General features: G+C 49.3%; 1 protein-coding gene across 1 annotated transcript; it reads right to left on the bottom strand.

The window, feature by feature from the left end:
- Window positions 1-344: 344 nt before the first annotated feature.
- On the bottom strand, window positions 345-19,964 carry LOC142000871 (solute carrier family 2, facilitated glucose transporter member 5-like). The gene is made up of 12 exons (XM_074975509.1): window positions 19,360-19,964; window positions 17,815-17,913; window positions 15,478-15,638; window positions 14,555-14,679; window positions 11,377-11,529; window positions 11,158-11,283; window positions 9,174-9,361; window positions 8,653-8,763; window positions 7,081-7,182; window positions 6,517-6,592; window positions 4,168-4,295; window positions 345-2,952 (listed from the first exon to the last, which is right to left on the bottom strand). The coding sequence occupies exons 1-12, from the start codon at window positions 19,414-19,416 to the stop codon at window positions 2,716-2,718; spliced, it is 1,563 nt and encodes a 520-aa protein (XP_074831610.1). The 5' UTR covers window positions 19,417-19,964; the 3' UTR covers window positions 345-2,715.
- Window positions 19,965-21,532: the final 1,568 nt, after the last annotated feature.

Below are 21,532 nucleotides of genomic sequence, written 5' to 3'. Positions count from 1 at the left end.
ATGGTAAGAGCTTGTCCTTTCTATTGTATTGTGGGCGATTTTAGTCTCGGTAAGTAACGGGTATAGTCCAGCAGATGGAGCTCGAACCTCACTATGAGCTTCACTAGGAATCTTACTCTGAGCCTCGCTCTGTGTGGGTGTAGGGGCCAAAGGAGCCTCACTCTGTGTGGGTGTAGGGGCCGAAGGAGACACCGGATCTGCAATTACATTTGGGGTGGGGGTCCGGGGACTGACATTAATTGCTACCTGGCCAATCGGGGTTAAATTACAGTGTTGTAAAATATCAGTATGAGACCACAAGGTCATAAACAAGTAAGCATAAGAATGCTCATTCCACTTCCCCGTTCACTGACAGAATAGGAGTAACTGGAGGATTATATTATGATTTAGTGATCCTCCGGGAGGCCACTGTTCCTGGTCCTCTAACTGGTACTGAGGCCAGTCAACTGTACAAAATCGCTTCAATTTACCCTTAGTCATTGGATCTGATCCAAATACCTTCCAATTTACTAAAATACACTCTAGGGGCGTGCACTGTACCCTACCTCCCATGCTCTGTTCCTGTCCCATACCTACAGGGTAACTCTGGGTGTCCCCAAGTTCAAACAGAGAGCACAATCCGGATTTCACAAAGTTCCTACCTTATCTGAAGGACCGGTTCCTCCCACCGTCACCCTCGGTACTTCTCCACTGCATTGCACCGTCGTGCCCTCTGGGGTCGATCAAACTGCGTCTCCTCCGAGGCCCCTGATGAACTCACCGGTGCGCGCTGGGCGTCGGTTGTTGCTGCAATCCTCGACAGCCGGAAGGGATCTGGGCAAGGCTAAATTGCAGCCTCACACCCACTCAGGGACGCCAAAAGCTGTTGCCGGCACCCAGTGCCCAGAGGCAAAACAACAGCAGGGGTTCGTTGCCCGGTGTGCGTCACCCAATAAACACAACAGGGTGGAGAAGCAGAAAAGTTTATTTGGAATTCCAAAGAAAGGTACAGGGAGAGAAATCTCAAATCCTGCACACCAGAGCAGGTCATTACACACACTTTTATATTCCTTAGTGCTACTGCACTACACATCAGCCAGTCAAAGCTTTGCACAAATACTCTGCCTTCCTTATATGGGTTACAACAACGTTTATTTCCTGCAACCTCTAACAAGCATTCCTAGCAACTTAAACAACCAGCACATCCTGTCTGGCCTTGTAGCTGTCTCTCCTGTTATCTTTAACTTGGCGTCAGCAAACCTTACACTATGAGGCATTATCTATAACAGCAACATTGTTTTAAGAGCAAAAGAGCTTACTCAAACCAGCCAGGCCTGAGTTCTATTAAGGGGGGTTGACAAGAAGGCCTTAGGCCTTCAGCAGGGAGACTTCCTCGACCCTTATGGCCTTCCATCCCCTCGACTTAACTAGTGGCCATGCCCTGGGGTCTCCAACACTTAGGTGGCTCTTTAGGCAACATTGGCTTGAATGGTGGAATGGGACAATACTTCCAGTGATGATGAAAGCCAGAAAGTGCTCACAGGGGCTCACAGCCTGCTTACTTGGCACTGACCTGGGAGGGGTCTAGTTAGCTCCAAGCTAGTTTGTCCCAGCCCTGCTATGTGTGACAGAAACTGCATTAGGGATAGTTAACCGGACAGGCAGCACCAGAGGCAGCTTTAGTGGGGGTTCATGGGTTCAACGGCACCCACTGAGATCAAGAACCCAGGGGTGCAAAAACACCCAGAGTAGCAGAGGGAGGGAGGGCGAGGACCTGCATTTGCTGAGAAGTCATGCATGGCACCATAGCTTGAACCCTGTGTCACGGTGGCACTGCTCCCGGCCACATTGCTACATGATGTTGTGTGATGCTACAGAGGCCCGAAGAGTCAAATCTGCCAGAGGGAGCACCAGGGCAATACCCCTACATGTCCCGGTTTCCAGGCAGCAGGAACGCAGGGGCGGGGTGTTAGGCTTATGGCGAGAGCTCTCCCACCTCCGCACAGCCAGGTCTGGATGCTGAATGGAGTCGTCTCCCACACTGCACCCCAGGCGGGGTCTCTCTTGCTGCTGGACGGGCCCTAAGTCAGCCGCATAGAGCAGGTCCTGAGGGTGAGCCAGGGCCCCTCACTGACCTACTCCCTACCCAGCCCCAGAGCATTCATTGTACCATGCTCTTGGTATTTTTTTGTTTTGTTTTGTTTCGTACCGGAATTACACCAGAGTTACGTTGCTCCCACTGAATTTGCAGCCTACATCCACCAATGGACAGCACAGTCTACTGGCCAGAGCAGGGCTGGAACGTAGGCCCTTGTGGGATCTAATCCTGGCTCTGCAAATTTCACGGCCTCAGTTTCCTTTTCTGTAAGACAGGGACAGCGATACCCGCCTCTCCAGAATTTGGATGAGTTTGCAGAGCACTTTGGACATGCTACTTAAGCATTAAGTGACAATTTTTTGCTGGCTGAGAGTTAGGGCCCACAGTTAGCTCAAGCTGTGAATGCAGAGAAAGGAGATTAATTTTCTAAACCCAAACATTACCACCAACATTCACGCTAGTGCTGGCAGGGAGCAGCTAGTGCGGACTCTACTCTCTGGCTTCTTTGGATGCTCTCCCACTGTGGGAGACATGCAAACAAAGTTTTGAATGAAAAAGCAAAGGTCCAGTCAGGAAGCTGCTCCCCCACTGAAGAGAAACCCTGGTCATCACTGTGTCAGTCGGGACGCTGGACCGGATCAGAGCACATTGGCTGAGTATGCTTCTTCCTTCTTCTTCAGTGTCTCTGAGGCAGGGTGGAAATCATTCAGCTTTTGTTTGTCCATCTGGATTTCTACCTTGTTCCTCTTGGCCATGCTCTGATTGATCTCCATGAAGGTTTTGCCCTTGGTTTCGGGGACAATGATGAAGATGTAAATGACGGTGACCAGGCAGATGGCACAGAAGACAAGGAAGCAATAGGCTCCAAGCCCTTCCTGGAGGAATGAAAACCAGAGGGGAAGGAGTCAGGGAACATGTAGAGGATGCCGGTTATGATAAGATGGAGGCTTTACAGGGCCTGTGTCACATAGTTTGGGAATGCAAAACTCTGCAGCAGCTGTAAAAAAGGCAGCAGCATAGACCCTTATTTAATTGTAACCATGTGAAGATAGCCGAGGTGCTGGATTCGCAGCCCTAGGGACTAAAGGCCTGTGTTTTGTCACAGAACCGGCACAGCCTGGGATGTGGACCTGATCCTGGTGTCTTGCACGTTGGGTTGTTCATTCACACCCGTGCAAGGCGAGTGGCAAACACCCCCAGTTCTAAGGTGGTAGTGGTTTTACACCCACTTTGCACAGATGTGAAAGAAGATACAAGGCAGGGCAGGTCGGGCACCATCGCGGTACAACCTGCCCACACAGTCATGCCAATGCACGTCCATACTGAGCTAGAGGGATCATTTCTCATGGGGAGAAGTTTCATCTCCATGGCCCATTCTGGGCCCAATCCAATGCTCACTGAAGTCAGTGGGAGTCTTTCTGTTGGCTTCAGTAAGCACCAGAATAGGCTGTTAATCCTGTCTGGCTAAGCATTTACATCGTACTTGCCACTTTGGTACCTGAGCACCTTAAAATGCTCAAGATATCTCTCCCGCATTTCTCCTGAGACTGCCAGCAAGTAGGGGGGAAGAAGTGGGGCTGAGAGTTTTATCTATCCACATTTCACATCCATGCAAAGCGAGTGGAAAATACCCCCAGTTCTGAGGTGGTAGCAGTTGTCAGATATCAATAGCTTGGGTCACTGCTGACTTGGGCTGGCTTTGAACCAGTGACCTAGAGGTGAAAGACTATAAATATCTTTAATTTCCCTTGAAACATCTACTCCCCACCACGGACTCCTCTGGAAGATTTTTGTAAACTTTCAATTCAGCACTAGGCAAGGGCCCGAACGAGGAACGAAGATATACTGGGGGCCAGATCCTCAGCAGACATTGAAGTCAATAAAGCAATGCTGATTTACACCAGATGAGGTTCTGGCCCTTTATAGTTAATCCTCCACACATGCATTCTGGGACTAACTGGGGACTTTGAAGTGTTAAGAGTAAAAAAGGGCTAGTGTTCCCCTTTAAGACCATCCCCCCTGGGCAGGAGGGTGCTTCTAACCTCAGGTGACAAACCCCCATGAGACTCTGGAGATCGCTCCGCACTCACCACCATGTAAAGGAAGACGAGCCCAACCGTGAAGTTGCAGAGCCAATGCACAGATCCACCCACCATGAAGGCCGCAGGCCGGGATGACTGCAGGAACATTTCAGTTATCATCACAGAGGGGATTGGACCTTGAAGAGAAAGAAGAGTCTGAACATTTTAAGAGGCATTTCCCTCGCCCAAATCCTTAGAAGGTGCGGGACTGAATGTACAATAGAAGGCGATGGTTTCTAAGGCACTCGTGTTTACAAGTCCCTGGATAAACTAGCTACAGGAAGAAATGGAAAAAGCAGAATGGAATGACTGTAACTAGCCATTGTCGTGGTCCTGAGGCTAGCTGCACCTCTGTCCCCCGCTCGTCTCTGAGCGCACTCCTCAGCTGTCAGGCCTCCTGCCTTTACCTTTCCTAGGGCGGAATTCCGGCAATTCTCCCACTGCTAGACTGGACCCTGGATTACAGCCCCCTGCGTATCCACGGAGCCTACCCAGCAGGTGTGACAGGGCTCTGGGAGCCTGTAACCCGTGTTATCCAGTGATCCAACAGCCTTCTTAAACCAAACTGTTTGTCCTCACAGTGGGTACACCGAGGAAGATGAAAAGGATTTTAAAACGAGAAAGAGCCTGCTCTCGTATCTATCTTACCTAAGGACCCGCCCTTCCCCAGAAGGCCTGACTTCTTCCAACACGTCACCATGTGCCTGTGTCAATCTCAAACTGGTATCCAGCAACAACCTGCCTCTCCCTTGAGAAAGTCCCTATATGCACAGCCGGGCTCACGCATGTTAACACAGACAGCAATCGCTCTTTGGACTGCAGGGTGGGCACACCCTCGCACCGGAGATCTCTGATGGGGCAAACTGGCTTCCTTGAGGACAGCTGGCTGTCATAACAGTTGCTGCTGTCTCTGCGAAAGAAACTGACCACTGGGGAAATTCCTGGTGGGGGCAGGGGGGGTCAAAGCTCCCTCAATGGCAATCTAAGATAAGAAGCCCACTGCCACCCATAATTGGCAGAGGGGGGCAAAAGGGGCAGTTTTCCCCAGCCCCCCTGTTTGAGAGGACCCCCAAACCTGTGGAATTTGAAGGTGTTTGTGATGTGGCGCATGGGGTGGCAGCTCCAATCAGGTTTGGCCCAGCTGCTGAGGGTGCTGAGCCAGTCCACCAGGTCACAACACCACTCACTCAGACTTGGCCTGGCCATCTCCCTGTCCCATCAGAGGGGCGGCTGGGACAAACCGGAGTGGCCCTGCAACTTTGCGTGCTAGGCCGGAATGCCTGGAGCGGGGAGCTGGGCCCAGGAGCCGCTGCTGCAAGGTGAGTGTGGGCCAGGCTCATTCTCCAACTCCTGACCCACCTGCAGCCTAAGTTTCAGGGGCGGAGGAGTGCCTCGTTTCAGATTTTGCTCTCTCTCCTCCCCCCGCCCCGTGCAGCCCTGAATAACCCATTGATTTATCAAATTACATCCGGATCAAAAGAAAACGGGGAAAGGGCTGGGCAATCATTCCCTGGCTGAGAAACTAGTAAGTGTTTACAGCCAAGGCAGAGATAAGTTAGACATAGGGAAGAAAAGATCTCGCAGCTCACTCACAAACACACGGCTACAGAAACTCGGTCACTCTGCACTGAGAGTCTCCTGTCTGCAGCCGGCATTCCTGAGCCAGTCCCACCATGTACATAGATGAGGAAAGAGTCGGGGGGATGGCAGTTTCCACTAGCGAGCGAAACCCTTGCAGGAGCTTAAAAGACAGTATACTGCAGTGTTGGGAATCGCTCCGCAGGGCTTCTCCCGCGAACGAATGCAGAGCACCTCTGCTGTAGTGGGGCAGCACATCTGTCAGGAGGTGCAGATCCAGGACAAAGCCTCCACAACCATGCACATGCTGCACCCACCCACTTCATGGCACAGCCAGGTCAGAATTTGGCTCTTAGGGGACAGCTGCCTTTTGCTCCACATGGAGCATATAAATGCAAGAAAGCACCATTCAGTTTCAACTGGTGTGACTCACCCTCCAAGGAGGGTTTTGCTCCAAAATTTATTGGGCATGTCTCAGACACCAGCAAGACTGTGTCTTTATAGAGCCTCTTGAAAATAAAAGATCACGTCCTTCTCTTACCGATACACTCAGACACCCCCCAGAGATCCTCCTTTAGCTGGCATGAGAAGGGGCCTGCGTGTCTGGGGAAGAAAGCCCTGGTCCCTGGACCATGCGTGCAGCCTAGCTGGTAACAATCAGATCAGTATCGTGACTGCGAAGTCACACGGCCAAGCAGAAACACACCAGCTCATCTCTGCATCAGCCCAAGTTGCTGTTTAAAGTTTGTGTCTTTGTTTTACCATCCTGTGCACACTTACTAGCTCCGATAGCATGTCCAATGATATAGGCGATGACGCAGGCTATGCTGAGGTACTGCATCCAGGAGACAGTGGCCTGTGGGGAATTCAGTCACTGAATTACAGTCAGTTCTCTACTAAAGTGGCCAGCAAAGTCAGGCGCCGTTTGCAAGCAGACTGTGGGACACTGTATACCCCAGGGTGTCTGGCTGAGATCGTGAAGGGGATGGGTCAGACAGCGTCACTAACTGGCCTAAGTTTACAGCCTCAGCTGGAACCTCACTTCCTATAAGCAGACCCAAGGGGCACTACCAGAGATGCACACCGTGGGCAACGGTCTGAAGAACTTAGAGGGAGGGAGGGAGAAGCAACCAAATTCAGCTCTGAGTGCACTCACTGCTAACCCAACCATGTAATTAATGGAAGTCCTTCTCTTTCCCAGCAGGATCGCTGCTTCCCACTGTGGTTTGTGCTGAGAGGCCTTGCGTATTCTCCCGGCAGCTCTGGAAAGAGTGACCCTGCCCACATCCCCTAGAGGGTCCACAGGCAGACAGACACTATCACCTAAGCCATCCGGGTACATACCTGGAGGTTGAGGGCCATTGTTAATATAGCACAGGATATACAGCAGATCCCAAAGCCAGCGAGAAGCAGAAGTCTCCTCCCCAGGGACTCAATGATGAAAACCTGAGGGACACAGCACAAGAGGGTGAGAAAGGGGGCACCAAGGGAACCCAGCATTCTTTGTCCTGAGAGGAGAAAGTGGGCAGGGGGCTGTTAGCTGTTAGGGGCAGGGTGTTCAGAGGAACCTAGCGCTTTGCAGTTCTGCAGGGAAGAGTCCACTAGAATTTAAGGACAAGGAAGCCAACAGCGTTCTATACAAGTGTCCTAGGGTTCTCCAGGAATTACTAAAAGCCTCTAGAATTTAATAGAGAACAAGATCCCCTTGCTATAGGGTTTTTTATAAAAGCCTGTGGGAAGTCAACAGCAGGGGGATAATTGTCCAGCAAATTCTAGAGGATGGGTCCAAAAAAAGAATCACAACAAAAACAAAACAAACATATAGAGAAGTTTATATTTTGTACATTCCATGGGGCTGTTCCATTAGGGAAAGTCCAGTATCACCAGTAACGTGTGGATTGGAAATAAAATAGAAACCGTGAAAGCTGGGGGAACCCCCTCTGCAGATGCTTAGCACACTTGTAGGGCAGTCAGCAGTCCCTACCATGACTGCCTAATCCAGGCCAGGATTTAGGGAGACCCTGTGCACTGACACTGGACAGACCAAGCTGTGCTAGTCAGTCGGAGGCAGACAGAACCACAAGATGCGCTGGGGTCCAGCAGCCTCAAGAAGGATTCCAGCCAAGTCCTGTCTCTTCTCTCCCATGAGGGGCACTGCTGCATTTATACTGTGCTCTTCATCCACAGATGTCAAAGCACTTCACAAGGGTGGATAAGCATCATTACCAGTGTTTCACAGATAGGGAAAACTGAGGCACAGAGCAGTCAAGTGATTTGCTCAAAGTCACACAGTGAGCCTCTTGCAGACCTGAGAATAGAACCGCAGGTCTCCTGGTACCAGGCCCTATTCATTGCACCCGTTAAAAAAGACACCTTTCTTTTCTCATGGCTGCCTATGCATTCTCAGAGCCCAATCACCTGTCTGAGTTGAAGAATTTTTTCTCCACCCTAGCATCAGGGGTGTCACTAGCAATCAGTGATTCATAGACACATGGGCAGGCCTGTTGCCTCCAAGCCCATGGGACCATATCCACAATCTCCCAGGGCAGAGATGCCATTATACCCATCCATTACAGTAACACAGCAGCTGCAAGGACAGAGAGTGCACTAGCATGAGCAGCAAGAAAAGACCTGGTGAGGAAGCTAAGTAGATCCTGCTATTTCCCCAAGGAAAGTTGAAATGGCATGCATTGGTGTAACCCAGCATATGCCCACTATTACATGGCATGAGTTTAAGGAAACAATTTGCCTCTCTGTTTAGTATGACTTGAGCACTAGGGGACTTTTCCTCTAAATGTGGGAAGGGGCAGTTGTGTTAATGGTAATGGTATAAAGGGGCCAGAGAGGTGGGCCATGGGGGGATTAAAAGTGGGCAGTGGGGGAATTAGAACCTGTAGGGCAGTGGGAGAAACTTACCGCTACACAAGTCATGAACACATTGACTGCACCTATCCCCACAGTGACGTACTGCACGTCGTTTTTATTCACACCTGCAGACTCGAAGATTTTGTCTGTATAGTAGAATATCTGCAATCAAACCATACCTGCGGTTATACTTAGCCATTCATAGATGGGGGGAAGGGGAGGCTCAGACTTGGGCAACTCCAGGCTGTAAAAGCAGCCAAACACAAATCCAAGATCTGAACTCTCCCAAACTTTGGAGACAGCCACATCTGGCTCCAGCTGTTGTGGCTGGTTTCTTTCGCCATAAACTTCCAAACCTGAGACCCCTGGGCAGAACCCTCCTAAACAGTCAGATGCTGATCCAAACTTCGTGGCATGGGACCAATCTCATTTCCCAAGATCTAGACTGGGGTTTTGTGCCCATCTGGAATGGGTTCTAGTGCCTGTGCCAACACTGCCGTGCCACTCTTGCCTAAGAACTCAGGTCCTCTCCTAGTCCACCCGACGATCTTCCTGGGTGTTATCTCACCTACCGCATTAACTCCAGAAAGCTGCTGGCCCATCATCATGACAATGATGGAGATGAGCTGCCACCGCAGGGCCTGGAAGGTGCAGAGGTTGAACACGGACAGACGACCTTCCAACTTTTCTGACTGGTCTTCCTGATGCATCTCTTCAATCTCATCATCCACGTCATCCCAGCCTCTCAGCCTCTTTAGAGCTGGATGGGAGGAGGGAAGGGGAAGTTGGGTTTCCATGTAATCTCAGCTCGGGGGAGGAGGCTGGAGTTACAGAAACTAGAGGGGGAACTGAGATGCCCCAGGAGCAGCAGGGCAGTCTTGGCCACTTCTGCACTGTGGGAAACATAAAGCAACCAGCAACAGCCACAGGACTGGAGGGGGGACCAGAGGGCCACGGGGTCCTTCGTCCATATGAGCCAACAAAGGAACAATGAGAAGGGGACCAGAGTTCCCCTCACGAAAAAGCACTTCTATCCTGCACTTGATTATGAGGCTCGGGTTTCTTACGAGAGTTCTGAGAGCTCCAACCCATCTTCTTGCCATCAGAGTTAAGTAGTTTGTGTTCTTGTGGTGAGAGCAAGGAACTGGGGAGAGCCGGAACTCCTGACTCTGCCACTGACCATTTTTCTTACTCTCGGCAAATCAGTTATCCTCTCTCTGTTCCCATTTCAGCCCAATCGCGTAAAACTGGGGTTATATGTACTTGCTGTACAGGGAAGCATAAATGACCTACTGTTTGCCAGGTATAAAAGGGTCGCACCAGGAGCTTAATTCAGCCTGACCTGACTTTTGGTTCAGGATGTTTCCCCATAGCATATTCCCATATATCAGGGAATCATAGAAGTGAAGGACTGGCAGGGACCTCGAGAGATCTTCTAGTCCAGTCCCCTGCACTCAGGGCAGGACTAAGTATTATCTAGACCATACCTGACAGGTGTTTGTCTAATCTGCTCTTAAAAATCCCCAGTGACAGAGATTCCACAACCTCCCTAGGCAATTTATTCCAGTGCTTAACTACCCTGACTGTTAGGAAGTTTTTCCTAACGTCCAACCTAAACCTCCATTGGTGCAATTTAAGCCCATTACTTCTTACCCTATCCTCAGAGGTTAACGAGACCAATTTTTCTCCTTCCTCCTCGAAACAACCCTTCATGTACTTGTCAACTGGTATCATGTCTCCCCACAGTCTTCTCTTCTCCAGACTAAATAAACCAAATTTTTTTCAATCTTCCCTCATAGGTCATGTTTTCTAGACCTTTAATCATTTTTGTTTTTCTTCTCTGGACTTTTTCCAATTTGTCCACCTCTTTCCTGAAATGTGGCACCCAGAACTGGATGCAGTTTTCCAGCTGAGGCCTTATCAGTGCGGAGTAGAGCGGAAGAATTGCTTCTCGTGTCTTGCTTATAACGCTACTGCTAATACATCCCAGAACGATGTTTGGTTTTTTTGCAACAGTGTTACACTGTTGACTCATATTTAGCTTGTGATCCACCATGACCCCCAGATCCCTTTCCCCCATACTCCTTCCCAGGCAGTCATTTCCCATTTTGTATGTGTGCAATTGACTGTTCCTTCCTAAGTGGAGTATTTTGTATTTGTCCGTATTGAATTTCATCCTTTTTACTTCAGAGCATTTCTCCAGTTTGTCCAGATCATTGTGAATTTTAATTCAAAGCTCTTGCAACCCCTCCCAGCTTGGTATCCTCCACAAACACTATAAAAGTGTCCTCTCTCTGTCATTATCTAAATCATTGATGAAGATATGGAACAGAACCACCTGACCCATGCTGTGGGACCCACTCATTATGCCCTTCCAGTTTGACTGTAAACCACTAAGAACTACTCTCTGGGAATGGTTTTCCAACCACCTTATAGTAGCTCCACCTAAGTTGCATTTCCCTAGTTTGTTTATGAATGGAGACCTAGTTTCAAATCCATGCCCCTGGTCCTTCTCCTACTTCTCTTGCTAGCAGTGCTAAGCAGCCGTGGCTGTACCTTGCCTGGCTTGTTCTTCATTGCCCTTCTGTATCAGTAGGTACCTGGGACTCTCAGGAAAGAAGGGCAACAGGAGGAGTTCCAGAAGTGCAGGGATCCCAGTTAGCCCTAATAATACTGGCCAGCCTGCAACAGACAAACAGATAACAAGGTGCCCAATGAGAGAGCTCATCCACTGAGGAGCAGTCAGAGACCCTCCTCCTCAGACTGTGGCTTTACCTTCAAGGTTTCCAAGGATGTTAGTAAGACCAAGGATCTGAGCTACAAGGATGCCAATGGTGATGAAGAGCTGGGGCATCACCCCAACTGCACCTCTCAGGTTTTTGGGGGACATCTCTCCCAGGTACATGGGAACAACATTGGAGGACAGGCCTAGGTGAAGAGAGAGAGAGAGATTAGTCCTGCTCTGGGATGTGAGCGCTCGCTGTAACACCTGGACGTTCAGGGGCTTGACCAAGGTATTTTTCCTGATGATGACAGCTGACCTCCTTGTGACAAGGGACTGGATGGCACTGGAGCCTGGAGCTTGCTTTCCGCTGCTATATCCCAGGTTCACAGCTAGCCGAGGCTGGCAGTGGCTGAAAGCTTATTGCCACCGGATGACCACTCTGGCCTGTGTGAAGGGAGCCAAGGACATTCTTCTCCCTCCGTCTGAGCTTAGAATAAAAGAGTAGGTGGCATCACCTCCGTTCCTAGTCTGAAGGTATCCATGGTACAAAGTCCATCACCTCAGCTGGCATCTTTATTGGTCAGCCTCAGTAGAAAGGCCAAAGGTCGAAAGGGACCATTCTAGCAATGAGCTCGAATTTCCCTCTTGCCCCGGCAGCTGGTATTCCAAGGCAGGGACACTTGCACTGTTGCTTCCGACACTGTATCCATTCCGTGGATAGACAAGGCGGTCGCTCTCCAGGGCCAACCCCTGCCCATGGCACCCAATTCACGGACACAGAAATGGGCTGTTTGTCTAAGCCCCGAGGCCCCATCTATATTAGGGCTCGGGCCAAGTCAGGGGACCTGGTTACAGCATGGGTGAGCATCATAGGACTAATCACGTGCCCATAATGGGGTTAGGATTCTGAACTGCCCAAGGTTTCAACCCCATTACAGGGACACAGTTAGGTCTTGTCTACACCACAGCTTTTAGCCTGATTGTAACCAGGTCTCTCCTGACAGGGTTATAGCTAGAAGAGATCCAGCTAAAAATAAAGTATTTAATTAAGCTGAGGATTTTGGAGCATTTAAAACAAAATGACAGAATGGGCTCAAGCTGAAAAATTTGGGTCCCAAGTTTTGGGGTGACAGTTTTGGTTTGGGCCCCCTCAGCAACTCAATAGCACAGCACTGCCTAAGCCAGCCGAAGTCCCCCAACCACTGCAGGCAAAAGGCTCAGGGCTCTGATGCAGCCAATTTCTCGAAGGAAGCATCATTCTCTCAGCAGGGCAAAAACCGCCAGCAGGGGGCAGCCAAGTGATTCTCAATATGACCGAAGCCATTCAGCCTGCTGCCCCTGAACAAACCCAGCTTGAACAAACCCAGCCTGAACAAACCCAGCTTCTGCTTTGGGCTTTCAAAACAAGTCTAGTCGAAACAGAGCAGTTTCCTCTTCCACTTCCAGAGGAGCAAGTTGTCACAAGTACTAAGCACCCAAATGAGGCTGTTCATATGGTCTGTAAGAGAGAGAGACCCTTTCCCTCCTTTATAAGCCTCCTGATCAACAAATTGCCCTGAAAAGTTTTGGAGTGAGCCCTCATGGCTTGGGATGTATTTTGTCAGAGGCTGACTGGAGCAGATATTGTTACACAGAGAGCACACGGTTACTTGGGAACGTAGCACTCTAAGACCTATCAGCGTTGCCAATTCTCGCCCAATGTGCCTCTTGTGATGAAATCCCCTGCTTCTGGAGTCAGGTGAGTATATGAGACTTTCCCACCATTGCTAAGTGGTGCAGCTCCACTTGTGGTAGCAAGGCTAGCAAGGGCTGGGTGATGACAGCTGCCTTATCATCTAGACCTGCGCTAATCAGAGTGCCTAAGACACCATCAGCAGCCTGGAGCCCTGCCTACAAAAGGGCTGTTACTACCGCTGCCACCAAAGATTGGAAATGTTATAACAGAGCCCAGCGCAGGCAGGGCCCCGCGTTTGGTGCAGGACCTTTCCTCCCCAAGGGCAGTACCCGTAAATTCATGCCAAGCCAAGTGGGTGCAGAACCAAGTCCAGATTCTCCTCTTATGTCCCTGAGTTATAAATAACAGGAAGCTTGGAGAGGCTACAGCTCTATGGCTGTTGAGAGCCAGTGCTAATAACTGCAGCCAGGGTTACATGAGTCAGTTAAAAGAAAAGGAGTACTTGTGGCACCTTAGAGACTAACCAATTTATTTGAACATAAGCTTTCGTGAGCTACAGCTCACTTCATCGGATGCATCCGATGAAGTGAGCTGTAGCTCACGAAAGCTCATGCTCAAATAAATTGGTTAGTCTCTAAGGTGCCACAAGTACTCCTTTTCTTTTTGCGAATACAGACTAACACGGCTGTTACTCTGAAACCTGAGTCAGTTAAAACACTGGGTTAGAATCATTTTTCCTGTAAAATCACCATCTTCAATAGGTTTACACTGGGGATAAATCTGGCCTTATACCCAGACCCTCCTGTTTACCTGTTACATCTTTATGGGACATGCAGATCCCCTAGTAAACTTCAGAGTAGAGTTTAGGTGTCATTGGATTAGAGTCAGTGAATTGATCCTAATCAGATCTGGAGGATCATTACTTACATAATGCTGCCTACATATGAGGTGCTGTAGAACAGGTAGACCGGGTCAGACAGAATCCCCCACCCACACAGCTTGAACCACTCCGTTCTTCTGTAGTCCATGTAGGTATAATAGATTCCAAGGGCCCTGAACCTATCAGACAGCAGTGCCAATTTTCTACCTGTGGTAGATACAGCTAATTCCTGGAATGGATTTATGGAGCTGGCCACACCTCTACTGACTTAGCTTGGAAGAGTTCTGCTTGGGGTTAGAGTTTTAAGAACCAGGTAATATAAACTTTTGCCCAAAATATCTGAGAAGTGAGTCATCGTCAGCAAGGCCGCGGCTGTCATGACATATGGAACCACAGTCTATCTTAAACAGTATACATTTATTAAAGAAAACAACTACATTTACAGACTTCCATGGAGCTCAAGTTCCAGCCTGGTCTCCTTCGTTTACCGGGAACCACACCCACTCTGCGCACAGCACAGACTGAGACAGACATGGAGACACTGCATTGCACTGCAGCAGGTACTGTCCCTACAATATACTCCTCGCAAACCAACCCGCTATGACACACGCTCCAACCTGGCCCAGAAAATCCTACCCCTTTGTCCTACGCCTGCGTACCGCCTTTCACTCACCTGCACATATTCCCACGATGATTCGTGAGAGGATGATCACCTCAAACGTCTTTGCCACTTTGGAGGTTCCCATGAGGATGGCGGGGACGATGGAGAAGATGTTATTTATCAGCAAAGTGCCCTTTCTGCGGAGAGATCGAGAGGGTGACAGTTCTGGCTTATTATCATCATTACTTGTACTGTCGTATTGCCGAAAGGCCCCAACGGAGATGGGGCTCAGGTGCACTAGGTGCTGTACAAACACATAGCCAGACACAACTGCAGCCCCAAAGAGTTTAGCATTTAAATAGGCATGACAGACAAAGGAAATATTATCCCACTTCGCAGGTAGGGAACTAAGGCACAAAGAGGTTAAGTGTCTTATCCAAGGTCGCTCAGGATGCCTGTGGCAGAACTGGGAACTGAACCCAGTCCAGTACTTCAACCACAAGCCTGTCCTCCCTCTCAACTATCCTCGCTCTCCTCTGGAGGATTTTTCCTGCAGTTAACACAGGAAAGCAAGTAGCTGAGAAGAGAACAGTGGGGAAGGGCTCACCAGAGACATAAAAAGCTACAGTGGGATCTAACCAAAAGTGCCTTAGATAAACTAAGCTGCTTAAAAATTAATAATAAGATAGGGGCTAAGAGTGTAAAGACTATAGGCCTTGGCATAGCAAATGATACGTCTGGCTCAGTATCATGCCTGCAGTATGGTCATGTCCACTCCGTCCACAGTGCAGCCAGATGGGTTGTTCTGCAGATGTGGGAGGGCGGATTCGTCCCTGATCCAAGTGGCAACCATTGGTCCAGCTGCATAATGTGGAGGGTGGCTATGGTAGGATACTGAATCAGATGGACTCATGAGAAGACCTTGATTCAAACCACAACAAATGGCTTCTGAATGGACTACAGACCGTCCATCTTATGGTGCCTCTGTCACTCACCTGCCACATTGGTTCACCAGAGGGCCGACCATAAGGGACCCAAAGAAGCCTCCGAGTGGGAACATAGACACCGTGAGAGACCAGAGCAGCATTTGGAAGCTACTGTCCATTGGGACGCCCTTCCTATCAAAGTAGGTTTGATTGTAAAACTCTTGCATGAACTAGAAAAGATACAAAAACAGACTTAATAGGCTTGGCAGGGGGGAAAATGACTGAAACATGGTTATTCAGGTTATAAAAGCAGCAGGGGACCAAACAGGGTAAAACTCCATTGAACAATTTCTTGGTGAAAGAGGAAGATTTGTTTAAGAAAAATACAACAGAAGGTTAAAGAAACCTACAGTAGAGTGGTGGGAGGGGCTACCAGGCCAAGTATGTACCTAGGGTCTCAGATGGGATTGTAGCTGCGTGGCTAGCCCCTCCCACTGTTTGTGCTGCTGTGATTAGGCCGTTGTTTTTAGTGTGCTGCCTCAGTCAGAGCTAGTGTGGATATGCCTGCGGGAGCTGGAAATTACACCTCCCAGGTGCAGCGTAGACACACTTATACGGAGAAAGGGCACAGCCTTAAAGAGACAGGGCACAGGGAAATGTAACCCTGGCATCCCATGATAAGTGCTACCCGTGCAGGATCACAGGGAAGACATGCATAGATAAATAGGAGACCAGCAAACGATCCGGGGGAGATAAAGGTCCCATTCCTCAGTGAGGCTGAACTTGGCTTTAGAAAGCAGGATTTTAGGAAGATCATAAAAGGAGGAAGTGCAATAGTCAAGCCAGGAAGTGGGTATGTTAGCACACAGAGCAGAGGGAGGGTCCACCTGAAGATGAATTTTGGCAGTACACTGGAGGATGCTGACTGGTAGATTTGGAGGAAAAAGGAAGTTGGGGTCACAGATGGATCCAAAATTTCAGTCCTTGGGAACAAAGTCTACTTGTTCATGAAGACAAGGATAGCCATAATACAGTGTTATGGGACAACTAGTTTTGTAGAGAAATGCCGAAAGATGGATGCCAGAAGCCCAGGATGGGATCTTACCTGTGGTCCAGCCCTCTCAGCTTTCCCTGATTAAGGATTTCAGGACTGTGCTTCATTATGTTCTTTCCATCTCCACAGCTGTCCAGTGTATGTGCACAGGGAGAAGAAGTGAGCTGTAGCTCACGAAAGCTCATGCTCAAATAAACTGGTTAGTCTCTAAGGTGCCACAAGTACTCCTTTTCTTTTTTCTTTTTACGAATACAGACTAACACGGCTGTTACTCTGAAACCTGACACTAGCCAGATGGCTTGTGGGGTTAGAATTCATATAGTGGGTTATGAGGTTTGGAAAGGAAAGGGCATCAAGAAAAATACATTCAGAAAGGAAGAGGGGCAGGAATCAAGTGTTAGCAAGCAAAGCCTAGGATGGAAAGAACAGAGCCAAATTCAGTGGTATCCCGAAGTTATATTTCATGCCTACACACCACGATCACTGCATGCTAAGAACACACGAGACAGAGAGAGGAAACAGTTAGGGCACTTCTTCTCCCTTGGGGGATTCCTTGGCACCAATGTGATATATGCCATCATGTGCCAGCAATGCCCCTCTGCCATGTACATTGGCCAAACCGGACAGTCTCTATGTAAAAGAATAAACGGACACAAATCAGACGTCAAGAATTATAACATTGAAAAACCAGTCAGAGAACACTTCAATCTCTCTGGTCACTCGATTACAGACCTAAAAGTGGCAATACTTCAACAAGAAAACTTCAAAAACAGACTCCAACAAGAGACTGCTGAATTGGAATTAATTTGCAAACTGGACACCATTAAATTAGGCTTGAATAAAGACTCGGAGTGGATGTGTCATTACACAAAGTAAAACTATTTCCCCAGGTTTATTTTTCCCCCCTACTGTTCCTCACACGTTCTTGTCAGCTGCTGGAAATGGCCCATCTTGATTATCACTACAAAAGGTTTTTTTTCTCTCCTGCTGGTAATAGCTCACCTTACCTGATCACTCTCGTTACAGTCTGTATGGTAACACCCATTGTTTCATATTCTCTGTGTATATAAAATCCCCCTACTGCATTTTCCACTGCATGCATTCGATGAAGTGAGCTGTAGCCCACGAAAGCTTATGCTCAAATAAATTTGTTAGTCTCTAAGGAGCCACAAGTCCTCCTGTTCTTTTTTCTTGGCACCATGGTAATCCCAAGGCAGAGGGAGTTCCGAAAGCCTAGACTCTGCATATAAATGTGCATGCGCGCACACTCCACTGTTACTAGTCTGCCACTTGTTTGTGGCCCCCAGCCCCCGCACTTTCTAGGCTGTTTCCTGCTCCCCAACTCAACCTACCCCAGCTGGAGCGTTGATCACAGAGACATTGTAACCATACTGGAAAGACGATCCAAAGGTGGACACCAACGTTACACCTGCGAGCAGAAGTGTCATTTTCTGCAACAAAGAAGAGCAGTTACATGGGTGGAAATAACGTTGGGGTGTTTCTCTCTGTGTGCGCATATATATAAAAAACCCAGGACATTTGTTAAAGCAAAAGACACTAAAAAAATTGGGCTCCTGCCCTTGTGTTTCTTTTTAGTGTCTTTTGGAACGTCTGATAGATTGTTTACACTACAACTCACTTTATTCTGCTTGATTTTTCCCTTATTTGAAGCTTCAATGCAAACACTCTTTCTCTAGAGTATCAATTGGCTGTTGAAGTCAAATAGATGCCAATAGCCAAAATAAAGATCATAAAATTTTGCAGAATGAATAAAAATCTCTTCCCCTCGCAGTTGCTCTATTTTCTTTCTCATGGTGGTTCTGCCATCAGCATTTCTGAATCAAGCTGCTTATGGGCCCCATTCCCGCTGCTATTAAACTCATTTGGAACCTTTCCACGGACGTCAGATCGCGCCCTGTAGGGGCCAGGGTTTGCAGTTGCACAGAGGGGAGAAATAACTGGCTTGTGCAGGGCCTGAACATGAATGTTGTTCGTGGGCACAGAGCCCTTGGAGACACCAGCCACTAACAACAGTCCAAAGTATTCCTGGTTGCTCCTGACTTCTCAAGCTGGAGCCAGCTGTGCTGCAAACAGTGCTGCCTTTTAGAGCTCTCTAAATCACTCTGTTGTTTCCTGTGGGCAATCAAATCATATTTCCATTCAGCCAGAGGTTGTTTTCTCCAGCCACCATTAGGCTTAATGGCTCAGAGCCTCAGCCCATCTATTCTAGCACAGAGAACTTGTTCAGCCTCTTTAACTGGAGGATTTCTCCGGAGTAGCCAGTAGTTTCCCTACTGTTCACACTCAGCTTCTTCAGATGTCTCAGCCACGTCCATGCAAAACAGAGATGCCGAGAGGTTGTGTGGCTGCCCCAGGTTACGCAGTGAGTCAGTTTCAGAGGTGGGATTAGGAGTTCCTGGCTCCCAGTTCCATTGGCCGTCTTCTCTACTAAGCTGCGGAAGAGCCAGCCCCATCCCACCCCATCTTCAGTATTATAGCAGTGTCTAGAGGCTCCAAATGAGATCAGGGCTCCACTGTGCTTGGTGCTGTACAAATGCACAGTGAGAGACAGTCCCTGCCCCTAATCGTTTACTGTCTAAACAGAGAAGACAGACAAAGCAGGGGAGGCACAGAGAGGCAAAAATGACTTGCCAAGGGCTCACACAGCAGGTCAGTTGCAGAACCTGGAATAGATCCGAGGTCTCCTAATTCTGGCATCCTAACCACTAGACAACACAGCCTCAGACACAAATAGGTCTGTAACCATAATAGCCCACGAGCATCAGTTTTGGCACTGCTAACCAGCTTCCCTTCTCTCTCCCCCGACCCCCATTTTCCCCAGTGAAACTTTTCTGCAACCTTCACCATATCATCCAGAAAGAGCCAGGTAAACTCACCCCCTTCCTGCCCCTGCAGGTGTCAGAGCGCTCCCTCGTCTCCTTTGTCAGCTTCATTTTGGTGTGTGATGCAAAAAACGTTGATTTCAGGCTTTTATAGGCAAAGTGGGGCAGGGGATGCCCCAAGAGGAAAGATAATGCATGCTGGCTGCTCTGTGGGTGTGACAGGGAACACCCAATAATACGCTTTATTGCCCAGTACAATCAGCCTGTCCTCTGGACCTTCCTGGGGGCTGCATGGCTCTCGCATATCTCCCGTATGGCTCGGCATTCCCTTCCTCTGTCCAAGGTCCCATCCCCGCGAAGGTCAGAATCCCACGTGCCAAGCCCATGCTCAAACTGGATCGCTGCCACACTCCCACTCTGGATGTTTGAAACAGCTCCTTGCTGCAACAGCCGTGGGGAAAGCAGCCGGAAACTCCACTGCAGCATGCTGGCTCTGCCCCGGGGAGAGCAGGTTCACTTCTGCAGATGTAGCCGTAGGATCCGTCTCAGCCTGCATGGACAGAGCCATTTTCTCGAGTGCTGTAGGTTGCGCTTTAGTTAGAGGCACCACAGTCGAGGAGCCTGAGCACAGAACTGGGAGCCAGGAACTCCTGGAGTTCGAAGCCTCTGTGGCAGCATGGGCAAGTTCATTTCACCTCGCTGGGCCTCATTTTCTCCATGTGTACAATCAGGGTACTATCCCACACCCAACAGCCCCTATTGAACCTGTATTATCTGCCAATGATCCAGCCACTGCGGCCCGCAACAGTGCGACTGCAGCGTCTGGGGCCACTGCTGGAGGACTTGGGGGGCTGGGGGAGGCATTTGTTTGAACGACGCTTTTGTAGTATTCGGGAAAACATCAGGCGGTACCTAGCCAGGCAGTTAGAGGAGCAGAGCGCTCTGAGCACCCACTAACAACAATGGATGGTGAGGGTGCTCAGCACCTCTGAACTGCGGGTCGTGCACACTGCAAGTCCTGAGTATTGCTCGTTAGTTACAGCCTGGTCCATCTCCCACCCCAGACAAGAGAAAACCCTCGTCTGTGCTGCACAGGGAAATGACGATAGACGCCGCTGTGTATTAACACAGTTGTTGTTGGCAGGGCTCTGAGACTAGCATGAACAAGGGTTACAGAGACTCAGCCGACAGAGATTGGCATAGGGCCTAGAGAGCATTTGTCTGTCCTCATGTAGCCTCTGTCTCGCTCCAGGCCCATTTAAACTACAAAACGTACCCTGTCTGAGCACTGCGCTCGAAGGGTCTGATCCTGTGGCCAGCGGGAACAGGCTCAAACCCTAACTATGTGACAGCCTGGTTTTAGTCCTGCCTATGGGCATGGGACCAAACTGGGTTAGAACCGTCTCATGGCAGCAGGTTGCCTTCCTGTTCTTTACACTGGAATACAGCCCAGTGCGCAGCATGGAGGAGCCGTTTGCAGCCAGCTGCTCGGGACATTGCTGCAGGTCACGGCATGTTCAGAGCAGCACATTTCACCCATCTCTTACATTTTTGCTCAGCTGTTTGATCTGCTGCTTTTGCCCCCAAGCATATTAACCCCTTCGGCCCCTAAGTCTTTTACCACCACATGCAAGGTGCATTCACGGGGCTGGGGTGGGGGGTGAATGGCTGAATCATAGAATATCAGGGTTGGAAGGGACCTCAGGAGGTCATCTAGTCCAACCCCCTGCTCAAAGCAGGGCCGATCCCCAATTAAATCATCCCAGCCAGGGCTTTGTCAAGCCTGACCTTAAAAACTTCTAAGGAAGGAGATTCCACCACTTCCCTAGGTAACGCATTCCAGTGTTTCACCACCCTCCTAGTGAAAAAGTTTTTCCTAATATCCAACCTAAACCTCCCCCACTGCAACTTGAGACCTCTACTCCTCATTCTGTCATCTGCTACCACTGAGAACAGTCTTGAGCCATCCTCTTTGGAACCCCCTTTCAGGTAGTTGAAAGCAGCTATCAAATCCCCCCTCGTTCTTCTCTTCCGCAGACTAAACATCCCCAGTTCCCTCAGCCTGTCCTCATAAGTCATGTGTTCCAGTCCCCTAATCATTTTTGTTGCCCTCCGCTGGACTCTTTCCAATTTTTCCACATCCTTCTTGTAGTGTGGGGCCCAAAACTGGACACAGTACTCCAGACGAGGCCTCACCAGTGTCGAATAGAGGGGAACGATCACGTCC

This window comes from Natator depressus, chromosome 18 (genome assembly GCF_965152275.1).
Source record: "Natator depressus isolate rNatDep1 chromosome 18, rNatDep2.hap1, whole genome shotgun sequence".
In the NCBI taxonomy this organism is placed as follows: domain Eukaryota; kingdom Metazoa; phylum Chordata; order Testudines; family Cheloniidae; genus Natator; species Natator depressus.
The sequence above is the reverse complement of the archived record's forward strand: the minus strand, read 5'-3'. Positions and strand labels throughout refer to the sequence as shown.